Source organism: Carettochelys insculpta, chromosome 11 (genome assembly GCF_033958435.1).
Source record: "Carettochelys insculpta isolate YL-2023 chromosome 11, ASM3395843v1, whole genome shotgun sequence".
Classification (NCBI taxonomy): domain Eukaryota; kingdom Metazoa; phylum Chordata; order Testudines; family Carettochelyidae; genus Carettochelys; species Carettochelys insculpta.
Genome location: NC_134147.1, coordinates 45,741,108 through 45,759,434, shown reverse-complemented (window position 1 = coordinate 45,759,434; position 18,327 = coordinate 45,741,108). Strand labels below are relative to the sequence as shown.

The 18,327-nt window shown below is 43.5% G+C and overlaps 1 protein-coding gene across 13 annotated transcripts in view; it reads right to left on the bottom strand.

Annotated features, from left to right (window-relative positions):
• Positions 1 to 18,327, bottom strand: part of CADPS (calcium dependent secretion activator) — a 349,949-nt gene that overhangs the window by 44,828 nt on the left and 286,794 nt on the right. For all 13 annotated transcript variants that reach the window (XM_075006219.1, XM_075006222.1, XM_075006221.1 and 10 more), the window contains 3 exons: positions 14,516 to 14,671; positions 11,616 to 11,763; positions 1,983 to 2,057 (listed from right to left, as the gene is read on the bottom strand). In XM_075006219.1, coding sequence (XP_074862320.1) covers positions 1,983 to 2,057; positions 11,616 to 11,763; positions 14,516 to 14,671 — 379 coding nt within the window. The remainder of the gene's footprint in view (positions 1 to 1,982; positions 2,058 to 11,615; positions 11,764 to 14,515; positions 14,672 to 18,327) is intronic.

The following is an 18,327-nucleotide window of genomic DNA, read 5'->3' as shown; positions in this document are numbered from 1 at the left end:
ACACCCTCCTGGTGCCCAAAATAGGGGGCTGTCCCAACCAATATGGGCACCCTCGTAACGTGGCAAAGCTCGTGCTTCCTCTAGAGGGTGCCAATGAACACCAGCTCCCACAAGGGGAAGTCAGGTGGTTCGTGTGCCCAGTGAGAGAGAACAGTGAGGTGCCAATACTCTGTCTTGCAGGGTTCTCAGGCTGGCATATGCTGAGCACTACTTTTATAGATCTTAACAGGGAGCATCTGGGTTGCAATACTGTTCGCGGTTTGGAGACAGAGAGGAAGCCGTTTGAATGCGTACCTGTACCTATGTACCTGTCCTACCACTTACTGCCATGTTATTTCAGAGCTGAGAGATGAACACATCTAACTGCAGGCATCTAAACTATCATCCCACTCCCATGAACATCAGTTACCATTCAGGTGAACAGGGTCTTTTGGCATATGTTTCTTGTTACCATGGATGGCCCCGGCCAAGAGCAGGGCTGGGCTAGAGGCTGTACGTGCACACAGAAGCCACGTCTACACGTGCACGCTACTTCGAAGTAGCGGCGCCAACTTTGAAATAGCGCCCATCACGGCTACACGTGTTGGGGGCTATTTCGAAGTTAACTTCGACGTTAGGCGGCGAGACGTCGAAGTTGCTAACCCCATGAGGGGATGGGAATAGCGCCCTACTTTGACGTTCAACGTTGAAGTAGGGAACGTGTAGATGATCCGCGTCCCGCAACATCGAAATAGCGGGGTCCTCCATGGCAGCCATCAGCTGAGGGGTTGAGAGACGCTCTCTCTCCAGCCCCTGCGGGGCTCTATGGTCACTGTGGGCAGCAGCCCTTAGCCCAGGGCTTCTGGCTGCTGCTGCTGCAGCTGGGGATCCATGCTGCATGCTCAGGGTCTGCAACTAGTTGTTGGCTCTGTGGATCTTGTGCTGTTTAGTGCAAGTGTGTCTGGGAGGGGCCCTTTAAGGGAGCGGCTTGCTGTTGAGTCCGCCCTGTGACCCTGTCTGCAGCTGTTCCTGGCACCCTTATTTCGATGTGTGCTACTTTGGCGTGTAGACGTTCCCTCGCAGCGCCTATTTCGATGTGGTGCTGCCCAACGTCGACGTTGAACGTCGACGGCACCAGGCCTGGAGGACATGTAGACGTTATTCATCGAAATAGCTTATTTCGATGTAGCGTGCACGTGTAGACGTAGCCAGAGTCACAAAGAACCCATGATCAAAATAGACATGTTGGAATGTTTCCTGGTACCACAGTGTCATGGGCCAACTTGTTAAATGAGCCTCAACCTAGCCCCTACAAAGAAGAACACAAGTGGACAAGCACCACTTTTTGCAGGCATTTCATGTTTGGCTGACTGGGTGTCTCCATGGCCTATGCAGAAGGAAATCCTTTGATCTGTTTGTAAGAGCGCCCCCTACAGAGTGCAGCTTGTGTATGTGACTGTGTGTTACCGTGCACAGAAGATGGACATGAATCATAAGACCAGCCACTCTGGGTCACACTAAAAGTCCATCTAGCCCAGCATCCTGTCCTCCTAACAGCAGCTAATGAAGGGGTGCCCCGGAGGTAATGAACAGAGCAGTCAATCACCAAGCAATTCCTCCCCATCACCTATTCCCAGCTTCTGACAAACAGAGGCTAGTCGCACCATTCCTACCCATCCTGGCTAACAGCCATTGATGAACCTATCTGCCACGTATTTATCTAGTTCTTGTCTGAACCCTGTTAATGCCCTGGTCTTCACAGCATCCTCTGGCAAGATGTTTCCTTAGAAGTATTTTTGGCCCCATTTGTTAATCCCACTCAATCGCGTACTGTATCCCAGGCAACTCCGAATCCTCAGCAAGTCATAATGAAAGGGATGAGTGATGCTTGATCTTTCCCCAGGAGAAGCAACAAGCTAATTCAACTTCTTAATGTGTCACATTTTAATGGAAATGCACATTAAAAAAAGTAGCGACTCATTTCACCTGAAGTCGAAGGTTACCTTTGCCACTAAAAGTGTTATCATTTCTTTGACGGTTTCTTCAATTAGTTCATCTATTTTTGAATGGTACTGGTGCTAAGGAAAAAACAAGAGAAAAGGCAGAGGTAAATATTAGCCCTGACCTGAGTGATTGCACTGTGATTATTAGACTCTTCCCTTGCTAAGCAGAATTTGTTATAGTATCAGCTAAGAAACATGCAGCTTATTACCCCGTGCCTCATTGATGCGGGTAGTAATTACTTATATTTACACAGGGTTTTTAATTCAGGAGAATCGGATTGCACTTTCAAGGCTTGACAAACCTCTGAAACCCACAGGGACCAGGGCTCTGGGCTGCCAAACCTAGAGGTGCCGGGGCTCAGCCGTGGCATAAATTAAGCAGATAGGAGCTAAACGTATGTGTCAGGCAGTGGCTGGGTGGGGCAGCGGGGGCTTTGGCTCTCATATCCTGTGCGTAATATTAATATAAAGCTTAGTGCTTCTAGCGCTTTCTAGAGTGTTGTAGCAACGTTAATGAATTAATTTAATAATGGAGTAATTTAACTGCTTATTACAATGCACTGGAATAGAACGCGGCAGTTTTCATAGGGTACTGCCATGCCCTCTGGGAGCATAGGCCAGGTAGTGAACATGGCTTTCTGGGGAAGGAACGGGAAGGGTGACGTTTGAGGGAAAACAGGCGATAAGTGGAATATAGCGAACCGTTTGAGGAACACTGCTGTACGTGCAAAACAGGCAACAGAATGTGGTGGACTCTGTTTCAGCAAAGCCCCTAGGGCAGGGGTGGGCAAGATCTGGCCCACCAAACAACACATGGTCCAGCCATACAACTGCAAGGTGGGGAGAGGTTTGTACTGCCGCACCCCCAGCAAAATCTCTCAGCTCCTATCGGCTAGAAACCGGCCAATGGGAGCTGAGAGATGTTGCTGGGGGCAGGGAGATTGCAGCACTCAGCTCCCATTGGCAAATTTCTGTGCCCCTTGCCCCCAGCAGTTATTATTCTCCCTTGACATATGTCTGCACTGCCCCTGGGAATGAGCTGCTATCCTGGGTCCAAAGACTTATGCTAATGGGGCTTTGAGTTAGTGAGCTAAAAACAGCTGTGTAGAGTGGCATTGTGGCTTGGGCCAGGGCTTGTCTCTGAAACCAGGAGGTGTTCTGGGCTTTCTACACAGCTATTTTCAGCACACAAGTGAGCAGGCTTGGGCTGGGAGGACCATTCCCAGATGCAGCAGCCACAGACCCTTCAGCATATGTTCCAGTTCAGGGGCAGAGAAGCAAGTGCTTAAAGTTAGACACTTGCTAAAACACTTGTTGAATTCATGTCATTGTGATCACACCTGTATGAGCTTGCTAATGTAATGGAGATCTTGTGTTTGCCTCATCCACCTCTGCCATTACAGCCCCCGCTGCTGGGTGTACCATTCTTCGCTCACTGGAAAGAGTACCACCTATTGACTGATCCACACCAGGGCTTGCAGCACCTAGTTTTTTCCACATCACTCCCCCCCACGGTCCAATCTCCAGCTGGACCACACATCTTTTGAGCTCTGATGCAACCACAGTCCACAGTGGTCTGGCTATAAAATATGCTAAAACATTTTTGGCTAATTTAGAACAAAGTCAGTTAGAGGATTTAATTATCAAAACCCTGAAGCATATTCTTATTTTTAAGTGAACTGAAATCTATGTATTTTCCAACACAAAACACTTGATTTTTAAATAAAACAATTCAAAGCACTGTTCTTGCTACTTGTTTGCATTAATGTTATTTTAAAAAGTTAACATGAAATGACATGGAAAGAGACAAAGTCTAGTCATGCTTGGAGAAATAAAGACCATGAAGGCAATTAAAATTTTGGTCCTGGATCCTGGACATTTCCTGGATAGTTTTTTTATCAGTTTGTTCTGCTCCACATTTACATTTGCAGTAAAACAATAACATGATTACAGGAACTTGGAAAAAAAATGTAGGACACACTTACCCATTCTTTAGCAAACTTTCAGATGATTGGGGACAGAAATTAAGAGGAGGGTACAGAAGACAGGAAAAAGAACACATGAAGATAAACAATAAATAAAATAAAATTTTCAAAAAAAGTGGAACTTATTCAATGGGTCCATGAAAACAGCAGTAGCTTGCACAGAAACTATAAGCAATGGGAACCTAACATGAATAAAAACTCGCTTAACTGAAAAATCAGTGATCACTATCGGTAATATTTATAGGTGATAAAGGTGTATATGGGGGGAAGTATAGATCTTACATGGAACTCTTAACTCTATGTCTCCAGTAAGGAGTAAAAGGACTTGTTTTCATTATACTTGGAAGACTGAGGGAAATAATCTGTACAATTTTACAGCCTAGTTTCAATGCAGGTGGACCTGAATGAAGGACTGGATCTGAGATTATCAGTGAACTAGGGCAGGTGTATCAAGTGCTGTAGCCTTCGATCCCCAAAACCTCACACAATTAACAAACAAAGGAGCGAGCATTTAGCTTGAACCTTGGAGGCCTTATAAAGAACAAAGCCCCAAAGATCACGATGGGTCTTGTCCACTTCCACAGGCTGGTGCACTTCAGTGGCAAAAGCCATTTTTATAGAAACAAACATTTGCCTCAAGCAATTTTTGTTTCAAAGTCCTGCCTTGTAGGTCAAAAACCTACATCAAGGCCTTCTAGTAATGACAGTTACATGGCAAGTACTATATTACATTTACTCATCAGAACCTCTTTGGCCATACTTTAAAAATCTGGGAAACTCGCACCAGTCAGGGAAGGCAACTGCAACAGCTGAGCTCCAGAGCGCAGCCAGAGGAGCTGGATTGCATCCAGAGAGTGCATCTCGCACCTTGGGCCAGGCCCTGTATGAAGAGATGGCAAATAGGGATGGAATTCTCCACCTTCTCCTCTTTCCGACTGTATCTTCTGTCTGAGGGGAAGTGCGGGAAACAGAGCCAAAGGCATGTGTGGAATGTGACAACTCCCACACAGGAGGAGGAAGGATCCACCCACATTGGGGCAGCAGATTGAGATTGGTAGAGCCCTGCAAACCCTTGGATACCCACTTTATATTCGCGGGTATCTGCATCTGGAGATAGGGACGCCGATATCCACAGCTCCTTTTTTTCAGATATGGATGTGGACGTGGATACAAATGTTATATCTGTGAAGGGCTCTAGAGACTGGGCAGGTGTCATGTGGAGTGGAGAAGACAGCAAAAGGCTGATGAAGCTGGGAAGAGCAGCAGAGGGTCTGACGGAGCACAGCAGTGGTCTGAGGTGGGAGGGTGCAGCTGGAAAAGGAGGTGGCTGAGAGGAAGTCTGAGTGCTAGTGCTCAGGGTTAGGGAAAGGGAAGGTAGTTGAACTAAAGCCACAGACTGTAGTAATGTCTGCTTGCACCTGCCTGCCACAACTATAGGCTGGTGAGGTGGTGTCTGACCGAGGCCCAGTGGTCTGCTCCAACCATCTCCCAAGTCTGATAGCCATGCTGGAGCCACTGGAGAAACAGAATGCAGCATGGCATCGGCATGAGTGAGGGTGAGCGACAGTCCAGGAGAAGTGCTTCCAGCAGGAAGCAATGGCAGCATGGCCATCGGCTGCATCTGAGAAGTCCTCCTCTTGCTTGTTAGAAGTGGTGGTGCCATCTCCCTTGTTTGTGGTCCTCAGAGTTTCTATTGCTGGTCAGTTGCACTCTGGGGGGGTAGAGGCTGGCCACTCTGCTCAGTCTGATGTGTAAGTCTCTATGTCTTTTTTTCTGCAGGAACACACTCCCTCCTTGCAGCTGCAGCTTCCCCAGGTGGGTTCCCTGTATCTATCTGCAGTGGCCACTGCCATGTCTGCGGCTATATACTCGGGATGGTGGGTGATTAGTGGCACACAGGCAGCACTGCAGAGAGCACATGCCAGTGGATGAAAGACATGTTGCAGGTAGTGTCTTTATAACCTCCTAGTGTAGTGATAGGCAACAAGCCGGAGGCAGTTCCCCAGGGTTCACCCTGGCAGGCTGCTGGTGCTTCATTTACCTGCACTTCTGCAGGTGCAGTGACTCACAGCTTCCACTGGCCACAGTTCAACATTCCTGGCCAATGGGAGCTGTGGGAAACGATGCAGATTGGGACACCACCTCCCATGGCTCCCATTGGCTGGGAATGGCAAGCTGTGGCCAACAGGAGTTGCAAGCAGCTGTACCTGTGGATGCGCAGGTAAATAAAGTCCGGGTCGCCTGCCTGGGGCTAACCCTGGAGAATGGCATCCAACCGGAAGGCAATTTATTGCCCACCCGGCCCTCAGGGAAGCAGTTTGGAGGCTGCAACCCTTGAGTATGTACATTCTACTGAGTCAGCACAGAACAAGGCTGCAAATGCTACAGATGCTTCCAGAGCTCTGGAATTTGGGCCAATTTTGAAAAGCACGAGTGCTGAGCTTGATTATGTGCAAATCTGACAACTCCAGTGTGTGCACGAAGAGTGGGATTACATGGAAAAGTGATCATCTGGTTTCTGGAGTTCACAAACAGAAGTGCATCTGGGCTTCTGAAGACGTGGCCCATCGTAAATGATGATGTATTAAGTTTTAATTGACACATCCATCCATTTGAGGTCTTGCATATTAGCCCAAAAGACAGGCTTCATTGGCCACATTAGCATTTCATTTTAATGAGGTAATTTTGTTCATGGGAAGCTGGGGTGGGGTGAAGTTTGTTGCTGTTCCTTGTTATTGGATAAACCCTGGGGTTTAATGAAAAGAATGGCTAGGTGTGTGTAAAAAACAGTATGAAATGCACTGGCAAATAAGTTTTCAATTAAACACTTGTTTACAAAGCAAACAAGAAGCTCACAAACAGCACAAACAAGGAGCATGAGAAGATGAAAGCCTTTGAAAGAGGGGTCTTACAGGGCATAATAGGCATCACAGCTCTGCTGTCAAGAAGGGCCATGGGCCTCCTGACCTGCTGCCCAGTGATGGAGGCTGCTCCTCATTCTGTTCAGAAGCAACCAAATTTGGAACTGGCAAAAGTAACATTAACACCAGGTCGGTATTTGGCCCATTGGGTTTGGAGGCCAAACTTCTACCGTTTATCAAACACCCGGCCAGCGCAGCCCCAACCCATGCCACGAGCTGGTCTGCATACGCCGACTCAGCTCAGAAGAGGGGAACGCTTTTGGAGATGCCATACATCTGGGCTCGTCTCCCTTGGGGTCACTGGCTGTCTGGCAGCAGGAGACCAGCCAAGTTTTGACCATGTCATCTGTCTCCTGGCCATGCTTCCTAAGCTGGCTGCAGGGAAGTGTACATACAGGGAGGTTCAGAACAGATGATCCCTCCCTGGTGCCTGTTGCAAGACAGACAAGGCCAGATTTAGGACTCCTTTTTGCTGTTAATGAAGAGGGCTGCAGTGCAGAACAGGCCTGGAGTTTCTGAAATACAAAGCATTTCTGAGAAACCTAGCAAAAATGACTGGGAAATGTCACCCGATTAATTGTTCTGCATGCAATATATTGCCCTACCTCCACTGCCAAAGTTCTTGCGTTACTTTTACCTACTTGGGATTCAATCCTGACTCGAAGAGGAAATCCTTTTGACGCTCCTCTTGTAATAATTACTGAACTAGGAGAAGGTTTTGTTGTGAATCTGGTGCAGAAGGATTTCTAAATAAATGCCTATTTTGCACAAATCTGTGTCATGTTCTCATAAGAAAGGTAAGGGATTTGTAAAAATCATACGATTTGAGTCAAAGAATTGATCTTTCTCAATTTAACAAAATCTTTGGAGAGAGTTAATCACAATTTGCTATTAGACAATCTAATAAAATCCACAATCCCTACACTAAAATTACTCAACTTGACTTCATGTGATGCATATTTCTGCCTTGTCATGTAACAGATTGTGTGTATGTTATATTTCTGCTAGGACCATCTGACCTTGGATATTAAATAAAAACATACTAGACCAACTGAGAAACATTTAATACATAAATTTATACCCATTGAGGTATTAAAAATTCAGAGGAAAAATAAATATTTAAGATGGTAAAGGAGGTTTACCAAATGTTTTAACAGCTGCCTTTAGCTATAAAGACATGGGAATGTGTTCAGCAGAGTAATACTTTCAAAATGCAGCAAACAATTCATGTGTGGTAATGTGAAGTGAATACAACTTAACACAGTTTTAAAAGGGCTTGCAGGTGAAAATGCTAAAAGTTGGGTCAAACCATAGATCAAAAGGGACACTCCATACTACCACATGGCTTTCACTGTTATAAAGACTGACGGTGTGCTCCAAAGCAGAGTCTACTTTGATTAGAACTGGGCAAACTGTGACGAGTGAATAATGTGACAATTTTAGGCCATTTTGTTGTTCATGAACTGCTTGCCAGTGCATCTCATTTGTTATGAAATTGTTTCTTGTTTGTTGTTCGGTGAATAGATTTTATATACACATTGGATTCTAAGGTTATTCATGAGCTGTTCATCGCGAGATATTCACCTCTGTGCAGGAGTTCAGCATAAAATGTTTGTGTAGATACATCTTTGTTTTAACTATTTTGTCATTGGAGTTTTTAAGTATTGTCAAGTCATTTTATGTATCCCCCTTGTATTAAGCCCTGTTACATAGAAATAGAGTTAAATTTTGTAGAACAGTTCCTCGAAGTAGGTAAGCTAAAGAAAAACCTCTCTGTACCCTTTATTTTTGGATTGCTTAATTGATTGCCCTGTGGAGTGAATGAGATGTGAATGGAAAGGCATGGAAGACAAGCATCTCCCGGTCCTTGCAAGGGTTGGAGAAGGTAGATCCAAGACCAATGAGAAGAACAATGGAACCTGTGAAGTGGGCCCACTGAAAGAAGACTGGACATAGGGACACCTTGGAAATCACCAGCAAGTGCCTGCCTTTGGAAGCACCACTCAGAAGAAGGTGCTAAATGCATATTCATAAGATTGCTCTCCCAGATTATGCATATGCATGAGATGGCTAACTGGTGTCAACATGCGTGAGAGAGGACACTATAAATGGCAGGCATCTTGCACAGGGACCCCGGTCTTGTCTTGTCAGCACTGGAGCACCGATCCAGATCAGCAGAAGCCCGGCTCTACTCGTCCCCTCTCTAACTCACCTGGCCAGTGCAGGTAGGGGGAGCAACTATTGGTAACAGCAACAAGACAGGAGTGTGCGTGTGTGTGTGCGTGCGTGCGTGCGCGTGCGTGCGTGTAATATATCATATGCATGTGATAAGTATTGATTGCTATATGTGTATTACTAATAAAGGCAGCGTTTTGCCTTTTCCCCTGAAATGATCCCGTGCAGTACTCAGCAATTGGAACCCCCTAAAGTCCTATTTTTCAGGAATTAAGAGAGATGTAAGTGATGAACCAACCTTATATGACCATGTGCATTGGGGTGAACTTCACCCCACGAGACATAAAGAGGTATGAGAAGGCCAAATTGCTACCTGGCTTCTGATCTGCTGGTTACATGTTTTTATTTAGTGACAGTCTCTAATTTTAGCTTAGAATTGGAACAGAATAGCTGGAGTAAAATTTCTGAATACAATAATTATGAACACACACATTCGCTCACTGTTGTATTTGAATCTTTACCAACCCTTTTCATCCTCCAAATAAAAATGTTTTAACTCAGACACTCATGTACATGCAACTTCAAGAGGAGGGGAGAGAGTTAAAAAAATGCTGTGTTGTGAGTAATGAAGGTCAAGATGAGGGCAGGAAAATGTATAAAGGAGCAGCAAAGCAAATGCAGGATCTATGAGTACTGCAGCCTTAAACAGTAACTTATGCACTGATAATTTACATCTGATTTACAGGTCTATTAGTTCAGCTATTTGTTAAAAACATCATACCACAGCAACTGCTGTTTCACACCCGAGTTATGTTATCTCCAAGTTACTATACCAAATAGCTTCTTAAAGAAGCACACAAAGATTTCCTGAGACACATGCTCATTCTTGGTGCAACTGAGAATAGCTGAGTGGCTAAATGGTTTGAATGCTGGGCTGTGATCTCTGAAGATTTTAGACACGTCTCAGGGCAAATGCAAAATAGGCCTGGTGGCCTCCAACCTGCACTTGCAGGTAGAATGGAAGCAGCAGGACTGAAGGTTGTATGGGGAAATATAGTCAACTCCTGCCAGCACTACTGCTGGGTTTAGCCAGTGCTATCAGGTCCTCATGTTACTGGGTAGCAACAGACCCTGACAATTTTTATTAACGGAACTAGCTAGCCTCATGGCACTTCATGTACTAGGGGGAACGTGTTTGGTCTTAAAGCTATCATTCCTTCTGCTAATTTAATTAACGAGGTTTAGTGCTTGATAGGCAGCGTATTGGAGAGTGGATTAAAGCCTTAGCATTGCATCTCTCGCCCTCCTGGATGACAGGAAGGATCCATCTTGGCTGTTGTGGGATTGGCAAACTGAGAGCTAACAGAAGAGATGGAGGACAAGAATGAAGAAACACCAGTGAGTGGACATGTGACTTAACTAACCAGCCCTAACAGCTATGTCTTGGGCTGATGAGAGTCCATTTAGTGCGTGCCCTACATTGGGCAGGCGGCTGAGGACACAAACTCAGGAATCAGAAGCTTGAAACCTGTTTTGTCCTTTCCCCCCGCCCCCAAAATACCATCACAAACAAAACGGTGTAAACCGAAAGCAGAAGACAATAAAGGACAACGGGCCTGAGCCAAAGCCAAACTCCTACCGATGCAATAGAGCTATGGGTCAGATCCTTAAAGAAGCTTAAAGGTTGGAGCAAGATAAATAACTAAAAAGAGCAAATGACTTGCAATGATTTATCATCAGTTCTGAACTTATAAAACTATCGTGGAAGACCTTATCCTGGAGACCCCCACTGGCAACAAGATAGAAGATCTAAACAATACTTCTGAATTGATCTGAGCCTAGTATATGAATATTTAACTTGGCTTAAAGCCACTGGAGCACAGTGATCATGATGCTGCATTTAATCTAGCCCAATTTAGCATGTCTTTCGACTCTGAATATTAAATATGGAAATTTCAAGCGGCAACAATGTCTCCACAAAGAACAAGATGGATCAGCAAGTGATTAAAACAGGGTTGTTTTTGAAACCTTGAGTAATTAAGACCCTGGACAATTGGGATGATAAACTTGCTGAATACAGCCAACATTCAGGGAAGTCAAATTAGGTGGAATTCAAATGTATTTTAGGAAGTTGTCTTTTAAACAAAACAAATAGCTCAGTACTTCTGTTTTCTTCCTGTTTGTCTGCTCCAAAGAATCATATATTATAAATCTGGTGCCTACATGTAAATACCCAGCTTTTTGGCATAGATATGCCTGGCTCCAAGGTGGAGTTAATGACTCAATAAAAATATTCATCATGCATCACCAGTCTTTAAAGGTACCATACACACACCACAGTCCTTGCCAACAATCACTACTAAATGACTGGAATTCTGAATGCCCATATCCATTAGATGCATTTATTTTCTGGAGAGACCTTGAATATTCATCTGCAGACTCTACATGGAAGGATAAAATCCACAATTGTTATAATGTTTCTGAAACTAATAGAATAGGAGAAGGGAAAATTCATTGTATCCAAATTATATAAAAATAATCTGTATTTTTACCTCTTGGCCCATTTCCATACTGCAAAGTTTTGTTGACTGAGCTTTGGCATCAACCATAACATTAAACATGGTGCATATTGACTGAGGGACTCGGAAATCTGTTGATCGACTGGTTTTTTGCAGCTTTACTTCAAATGCAATCCTGGTTCTATTAAAGAAAGTAGGAAAAGACCATTTCAGATATGATAGCTAGTAATATGTGGAACACAAGACTTAGTGAAAGAGAAAACGGATGGCTACTATAAATGGTAAAACACGATTACTTCTAAGCCGCGTCTACACGTGCACGCTACTTCGAAGTAGCGGCGCCAACTTCGAAATAGCGCCCGTTACGGCTACACGTGTTGGGCGCTATTTCGAAGTTGAAATCGACGTTAGGCGGCGAGATGTCGAAGTCGCTAACCCCATGAGGGGATGGGAATAGCGCCCTACTTCGAAGTTGAACGTCCAAGTAGGGCACATGTAGACGATCCGCGTCCCGCAACATCGAAATAGCAGGGGCCGCCATGGCGGCCATCAGCTGAGGGGTTGAGAGATGCTCTCTCTCCAGCCCCTGCGGGGCTCTATGGTCACCGTGGGCAGCAGCCCTTAGCCCAGGGCTTCTGGCTGCTGCTGCTGCAGCTGGGGATCCATGCTGCATGCACAGGGTCTGCAACCAGTGGTCGGCTCTGTGGATCTTGTGTTGTTTAGTGCAAGTGTGTCTGGGAGGGGCCCTTTAAGGGAGCGGCTTGCTGTTGAGTACGCCCTGTGACCCTGTCTGCAGCTGTGCCTGGCACCCTTATTTCGATGTGTGCTACTTTGGCGTGTAGACGTTCCCTCGCAGCACCTATTTCGATGTGGTGCTGCCCAACGTCGAAGTTGAACGTCGACGTTGCCAGCCCTGGAGGACGTGTAGACGTTATTCATCGAAATAGACTATTTCGATGTCGCTACATCGAAATAAGCTATTTCGATGTAGCGTGCACGTGTAGACATAGCCCTAATGTGTTTTATTAAAAAGCACTTACCAATTTAAAAAGAAACGCACTGTATGGAATGTGCTATGGATGAAGTGCATTCTGGTCTCAGAAAAAACACTATTTTCTCATAGTTGGTAAACAGTGTGACGAGATTAAAAATAGAAGTGTTAAAAATGTACACCTGTTATTTGGACTGTTTTGGCTACTTTATACCTACAGTTGAAATGCAATCAAACAGTAAACATGATAAATTAAAGGAAATTCTCTCTGTTGTTACATGGTACCAAAACCAGATGATACAAACCTCAGAATTACTTAACCGGAAGGCCATTACTGGATTCTCAAAATTCTGTCTTTTTTACAGTTATTGCTTGCCTGAATCTTTCTTTAATTCTCATAAATGTTCCTGTAAGTTGTTTCTTATATACAAATACATACCAGGATACCTTTACAAAAAGTCAGTTGTTAAACAGGGCATGTGTATAATTATACATGTTCAAATTCTGCTGTCCTTGCTAAATTTTACTCGATTAAAATCTGCCTGGGAGTTAAATTTTTAATTTCAAAGATGAGTTTTGTCTGACGAAGGACTGTAGGATTGGGTGACTATAATTCTTAAATCCTTGGCTGTAAGTAGTTCCAGTATTTCATACTTTTAGCATAATGAGTAATATCCATCCCGATTTCTAAATTTTCCAAATGCAAAATGTTAGAGGGACTTTAGAGTTAATGGGGTAGTATATTAATTATTAGAAATACAACACAGAACCATTACATTAATGGGTCTATATTAAAATATTCATATAGGACCCCGGAATTTAAAACAGCAAATAATATCAATGACACCTAATACCTTTGACTTTCCAGGATCAGAAAGGGCTCAGCAAATGTAGGCTGATATCTATAAATGAAGCTCATGATGCTGTAATCAGATCTGTATGAGCACATGGACCTGTCAGCTTGACTCTGATAGCAGACAGGGCCTTGTGAAGGGAGCTCATTTCCCCCACACTGAGCTGCAGCGACTTGTGAAATGTGGCAGCTGTTCAACCGTGCACAGTAAGAGTGAGCTGTAGGTTAGAGGAAGAAGTGCAGAAAAATGCCACATTGAACTGGAATTGCTGGGGAAATGCGGGTGGGTAGAATGAGCCAAACCCCCAGGTGGTATAACCAGGGAGCAAAACATCATTGGCTTATGACAACAACGGATTGGGCCTGAAGCAATTATTATTACTGTACTCAGCACCTTTATGTTGGCACAAGGAAATGGGAGGTTTAGATGATCTGGACCATGGTTTCTTGCCTCCCTGGAAAGATGAACATGATCTGTCCTACTTCTAAAGCATCTTCATGAAGTGTTCTCAAATTACTGTTAATATATTTAAAAGGGAAACCAAAGTATGCAATGTAAGTACTCCAAGGTACAGGGTACCCTAAGTTACTCCCCAAGCTATATAAATGTAAGATTTCTTGATTTTAAAAGAAAGAGAAAAGAAAAGTCATGGTCCTGGACGTGGGAGGCACACTGGATGGCCAAAGCCAAGAAGAATCTGTATCATATGTACGCATGCTGGTAGATGAGCCAATTTAAAGCAAAATCATGGAGAATCACAAAAATCCAACACCACTGAAACAGCAGAGAAAGCCAGAAACGAGGGGGTGGGGGTGGTTGCTGCCTTATTGTGAATATGCATTTGCTACCACCTACATTTAAAAGATGTTGCCTTTTTGAGGTCACCAATTCGCAGAGATAAAAAGTAAGCTACCACTATATGCTATTCTGGATGAGAAACAGTTGAGGTTCAAAAAGAATGGTGGCTGAGGTCAAGTCGAAAGGAAAAGTATGACCATCTGATTTTTAATAACACAGGGTAACCCCACTCCAACAATTTCTTGTGAGTTGCGACTAGACCCCCGTCCAGCTCTGTTGCTCAGACGTACCTCTTGACACAAGACTCGATCATGTCACTTGCCATAAGTTTTAGACGCTGTTCTAGGTGCTTTCCAAATTCTTCCTCAGGCCAGTGTAAATCCCGAATGAAGGTCTGTAGAGCATCAAGTTTCCAAAACAGATCTTCAGAGGTTCCTGATCCATTGCTGGCAGAGTAAAATGAAAACAGATGTCACCCCCAGGACCATGCTGTTGGGAACCTGATGTGGAGACCATTCTTGTACAAGTTTAGGGCATACAGCAGCTTCATACACAGAACAACACTGGGTCATCTCCAGCATCAGGCTTGTGAGTTTTACCATACATTTGCCTAATCTACCTTTCTGTTTAAACTCACAAATCTCTCCAGACTAGATGATAAGACAAAATTATGAATTACACACATTAACTGGAAAAAAGTGTGTATGGTAAAAATCAGCCTTAGCTAATAACCACATGGACATATGTGATTATTCAAAATTAAGGCTCAAATTTGCGGCAGAAAACCCTTGACTGACAATAACTACAGTACACGAATGTATGCAGTTATTCAAATTTAGGGTTTCATGCATTTTTTTCTCTTCAAATGGTATATTTTTAATTTTTCCCCCAAGGTTACCAGGTAAAGGACAGTGCTAACAAGTGGTGAGCGAGGACACACCTTATCTCTAGAACAGCTGGAAAAAAATCAGGGTAAGTCAATTGCACTGAGAACACTAGACATCTCATATGAAAGAGTTTTGATTAGGTTGACTACTCCACCTCTCATAAATCAGCCTCTTGCGAAGGCATCTCCAGAACAGCATATTTCTCTCTTTTTTAATTTTGTAATTTTTTTGTTTTTTTACAATGTCTTTGGTCTGTTGCAAAAGTCTGAATTCTTTCCAAAGTGCATAGTCTTACCCACTCCTCTGAACAGATGGGACGCTTCGGGCTTGTTGTGTATAGCTACTTTGGTTCTTTTCAACTATAATTGTGCCTCAAACCTCCACTTACAGAATAAAATCCAGGCCTTGATTGTGTTTTGTTGGTGCAGAAAAATTTATCTATAACCTTTTTCTCCCTCTCTCTTTTTGCATGACAATTACCAAGAGATCTTCAACAGCTTTAACCCCTTCCTCGCATACCACTATTGCTAACACAGTAATTGATAAGATGTTTAACACACCATGCATTACCACTTGTGCTGACATCGTCTATAGAAACAGATGAGGAAGGGTGTTTCTATTGTGACAGATGCCAGCTGCATTGAGTTAATGCTACAGAGGAAAGTAGAGCTGATGCATACATGGCTACTGCCAGGTGAAAACCATACTCCCAACATGCTAGAGGGGTCCTGAGAGGGCTTGCGCTAACAAAGGTAACAATTTGAAGAACAAATCACCTCAGAAGTAGGAACAGACGTATCTGACACTAAGGGAGAGGTAACACTGAAACAAGTCCGTAATAATGAACGGTGAGTGAGTACAAGGGAACTGGGACACTGAAAAGATAGAGAATCAGGCATTTTCTTAAATGGCATCGTTAGTCAAAACGCTATTTTCTGTCACTTCAATAGCATAGCCCTGAGAGTCAACTTATCCAAATTTGTAGTTTCTTCTGTTTGAGACCTATGCTTGGGAATAATTAAACTTTTTCTAATTTAATCCCAGTTTTGGAACTGAATGAATTTATGTTTTAAATAATTAAATACACATGAATGCAATAATTGGTATTTATTACAACAACATTATGACACCCATCTGGTTTCAGAATTTTTAAAAAAAAAAAATACTCTCAGTATTTTTTTCCCTTCTTTTGAACAGCTCATAATTAGGTTTTCCTGGGACGAAAATAATATTCCGTGTTATGTCCAAAATACTGTTAATTGTTAGTGAAAAAACACCAACATTACTTTGATCACACAGAAATTTGCAAAATGCCTGTCACACCTAACCTTTAGTTCTATTAAAGGTAATTGTCAACTTTGCAGTCATGTCTTGATTCTTATCTTTTCAAAAACAAGATCACAGAGCATGCACCGGGAAAAAAGTAATACACTTTCAAGTATTATTTACAGATACTGCCTAATCTAGCCTTTAATACAGTCAACTTAGCATGAATATGAGTTGTATTTCTTTGAAACATAAATTATTCTAATATTTCAATTTTTTTAAATAAAGTCATTTGCTTTGCCTCCAGTTCATTAGTGTTGCTTCCCAAAATGATACCTCTGCATAGAATCCAGGTGTAGATGTAAATTAAGTGGAGTTTCCTGTACCCGGACCATTGCCCCATCTCTGCCACCCTTCCAGCTGAATAAAAAGTCTACATTTATTATTAATATGAGGCTTTTCATTTTGGGGTAAAGTGCCCATTTACTGCTAACAGAAATAGTTAAATAATTCAATAAGCGCGTCAACCTATCAGCAACTCTGGTATAAGAAAAAGATCAATGCATGATGTAGATTTGTCAGACTCCATTTGTTTTCAAATCTAATTTAGATTGAGCAGAGTACTGGTTTACCAGGCTGCGTGTAGCATACTAAGCAGATAAGGGAACCTAGCAGCAATTGTAACACTGCTTCGCTTTCCCTATGAGGGCATGTCTACACAGCACAGTTATTTCGGAATAACGGCCACTGTATATATAATTAATTTCAAAATAGTGGACAGCTTATTTAGATTCTGTAAACCTCACTCTATGAGGAATAGTGCCTGTCCCAAAATAGATACTGTGAAACAGGGGCTGCATAGATAGGGAATGGGGATATTTCAAAATAAACTATTCCAGAGTAGTTTATTCCAATATAATGCTGCAGTCTGGACATAGAACACTGGTTGCAAGTGCCTATCTTTTACATGCCTCCTGGGGATCTAATCCGAAATAGGCTCTCTTGTGTGTGGACACACTATTTTGGAGTAAGTTTTGCTTATATTGGGGCATCCCTGTAACCACATTATTTTGGAATAGCTTATTGTGGAATAACAACTCTGGAATAAAATGTTCTGGAATAACTCAGTCATGTAGACATGCCGTGAGGGAAAGAACAGACAAGGGGAATGGGGACGGATTAGCCAGAGCACTGCTTATGCCACTGTGGACACATTGCTGCACGTAGGTGCTAGCTGCGGTTGAGGTAGTGTGTGTACATCTGAGCTGGGAATTAGGCCTTCCAGCAGCTATGCAGATCAACCCTGAGGTGCTGCTGCTTGTGTCTGATGCATGTGTTTAAGGCCAAGATTTCGGGGAGCAGATAAGCACATGCTTAAATGTTACCCTTCCTGGAGCATGAAGGTGGGCCTTGGTGCTTTACTGGAGAGGCATAACATGGCCTTTTGGAGTACATGAGAGAAGAAAAGCCAGAGAATGGATGGTGGCAGGAGTGAGGAGAGAGTACAAGTATCACCTATTAAAACAAATTGGCTATCTGGAGTGGTAATGGTAACGCTGCCCTTTTCTCAGGAGGGAGAGGTGGTTGGGAGGTGGGATCTCATGGGAAGTGAGGTGGACATGTTAACAGTGGCAGCAAGGAGGGGGGTTTCTGAGTCAAAGCACCAGGGTGTGCATACAGCCTGGCTGTCAAAAAACAAAACAAAAACCTGACAATCAGACCAGATGGCTCAGGAGCCGTCCAGCATCCTGTGCTTTGTCTGGCCGAGGCTCCCCTTCTCCAGCGTGACAAAGTGCTGTCACAGTCCAGCAATTTGAAGTAAGACCGTAAAAGTCTCAATTTTAACGCGAGTAAATGTTTTTAGAACGACTGCCCAAGACTCATCAGCTTTGTCTGTCCCTTTGGGCACCAATCTCTAGTGCTGCCCAAGAGCTGTGACTGTGAAAGGG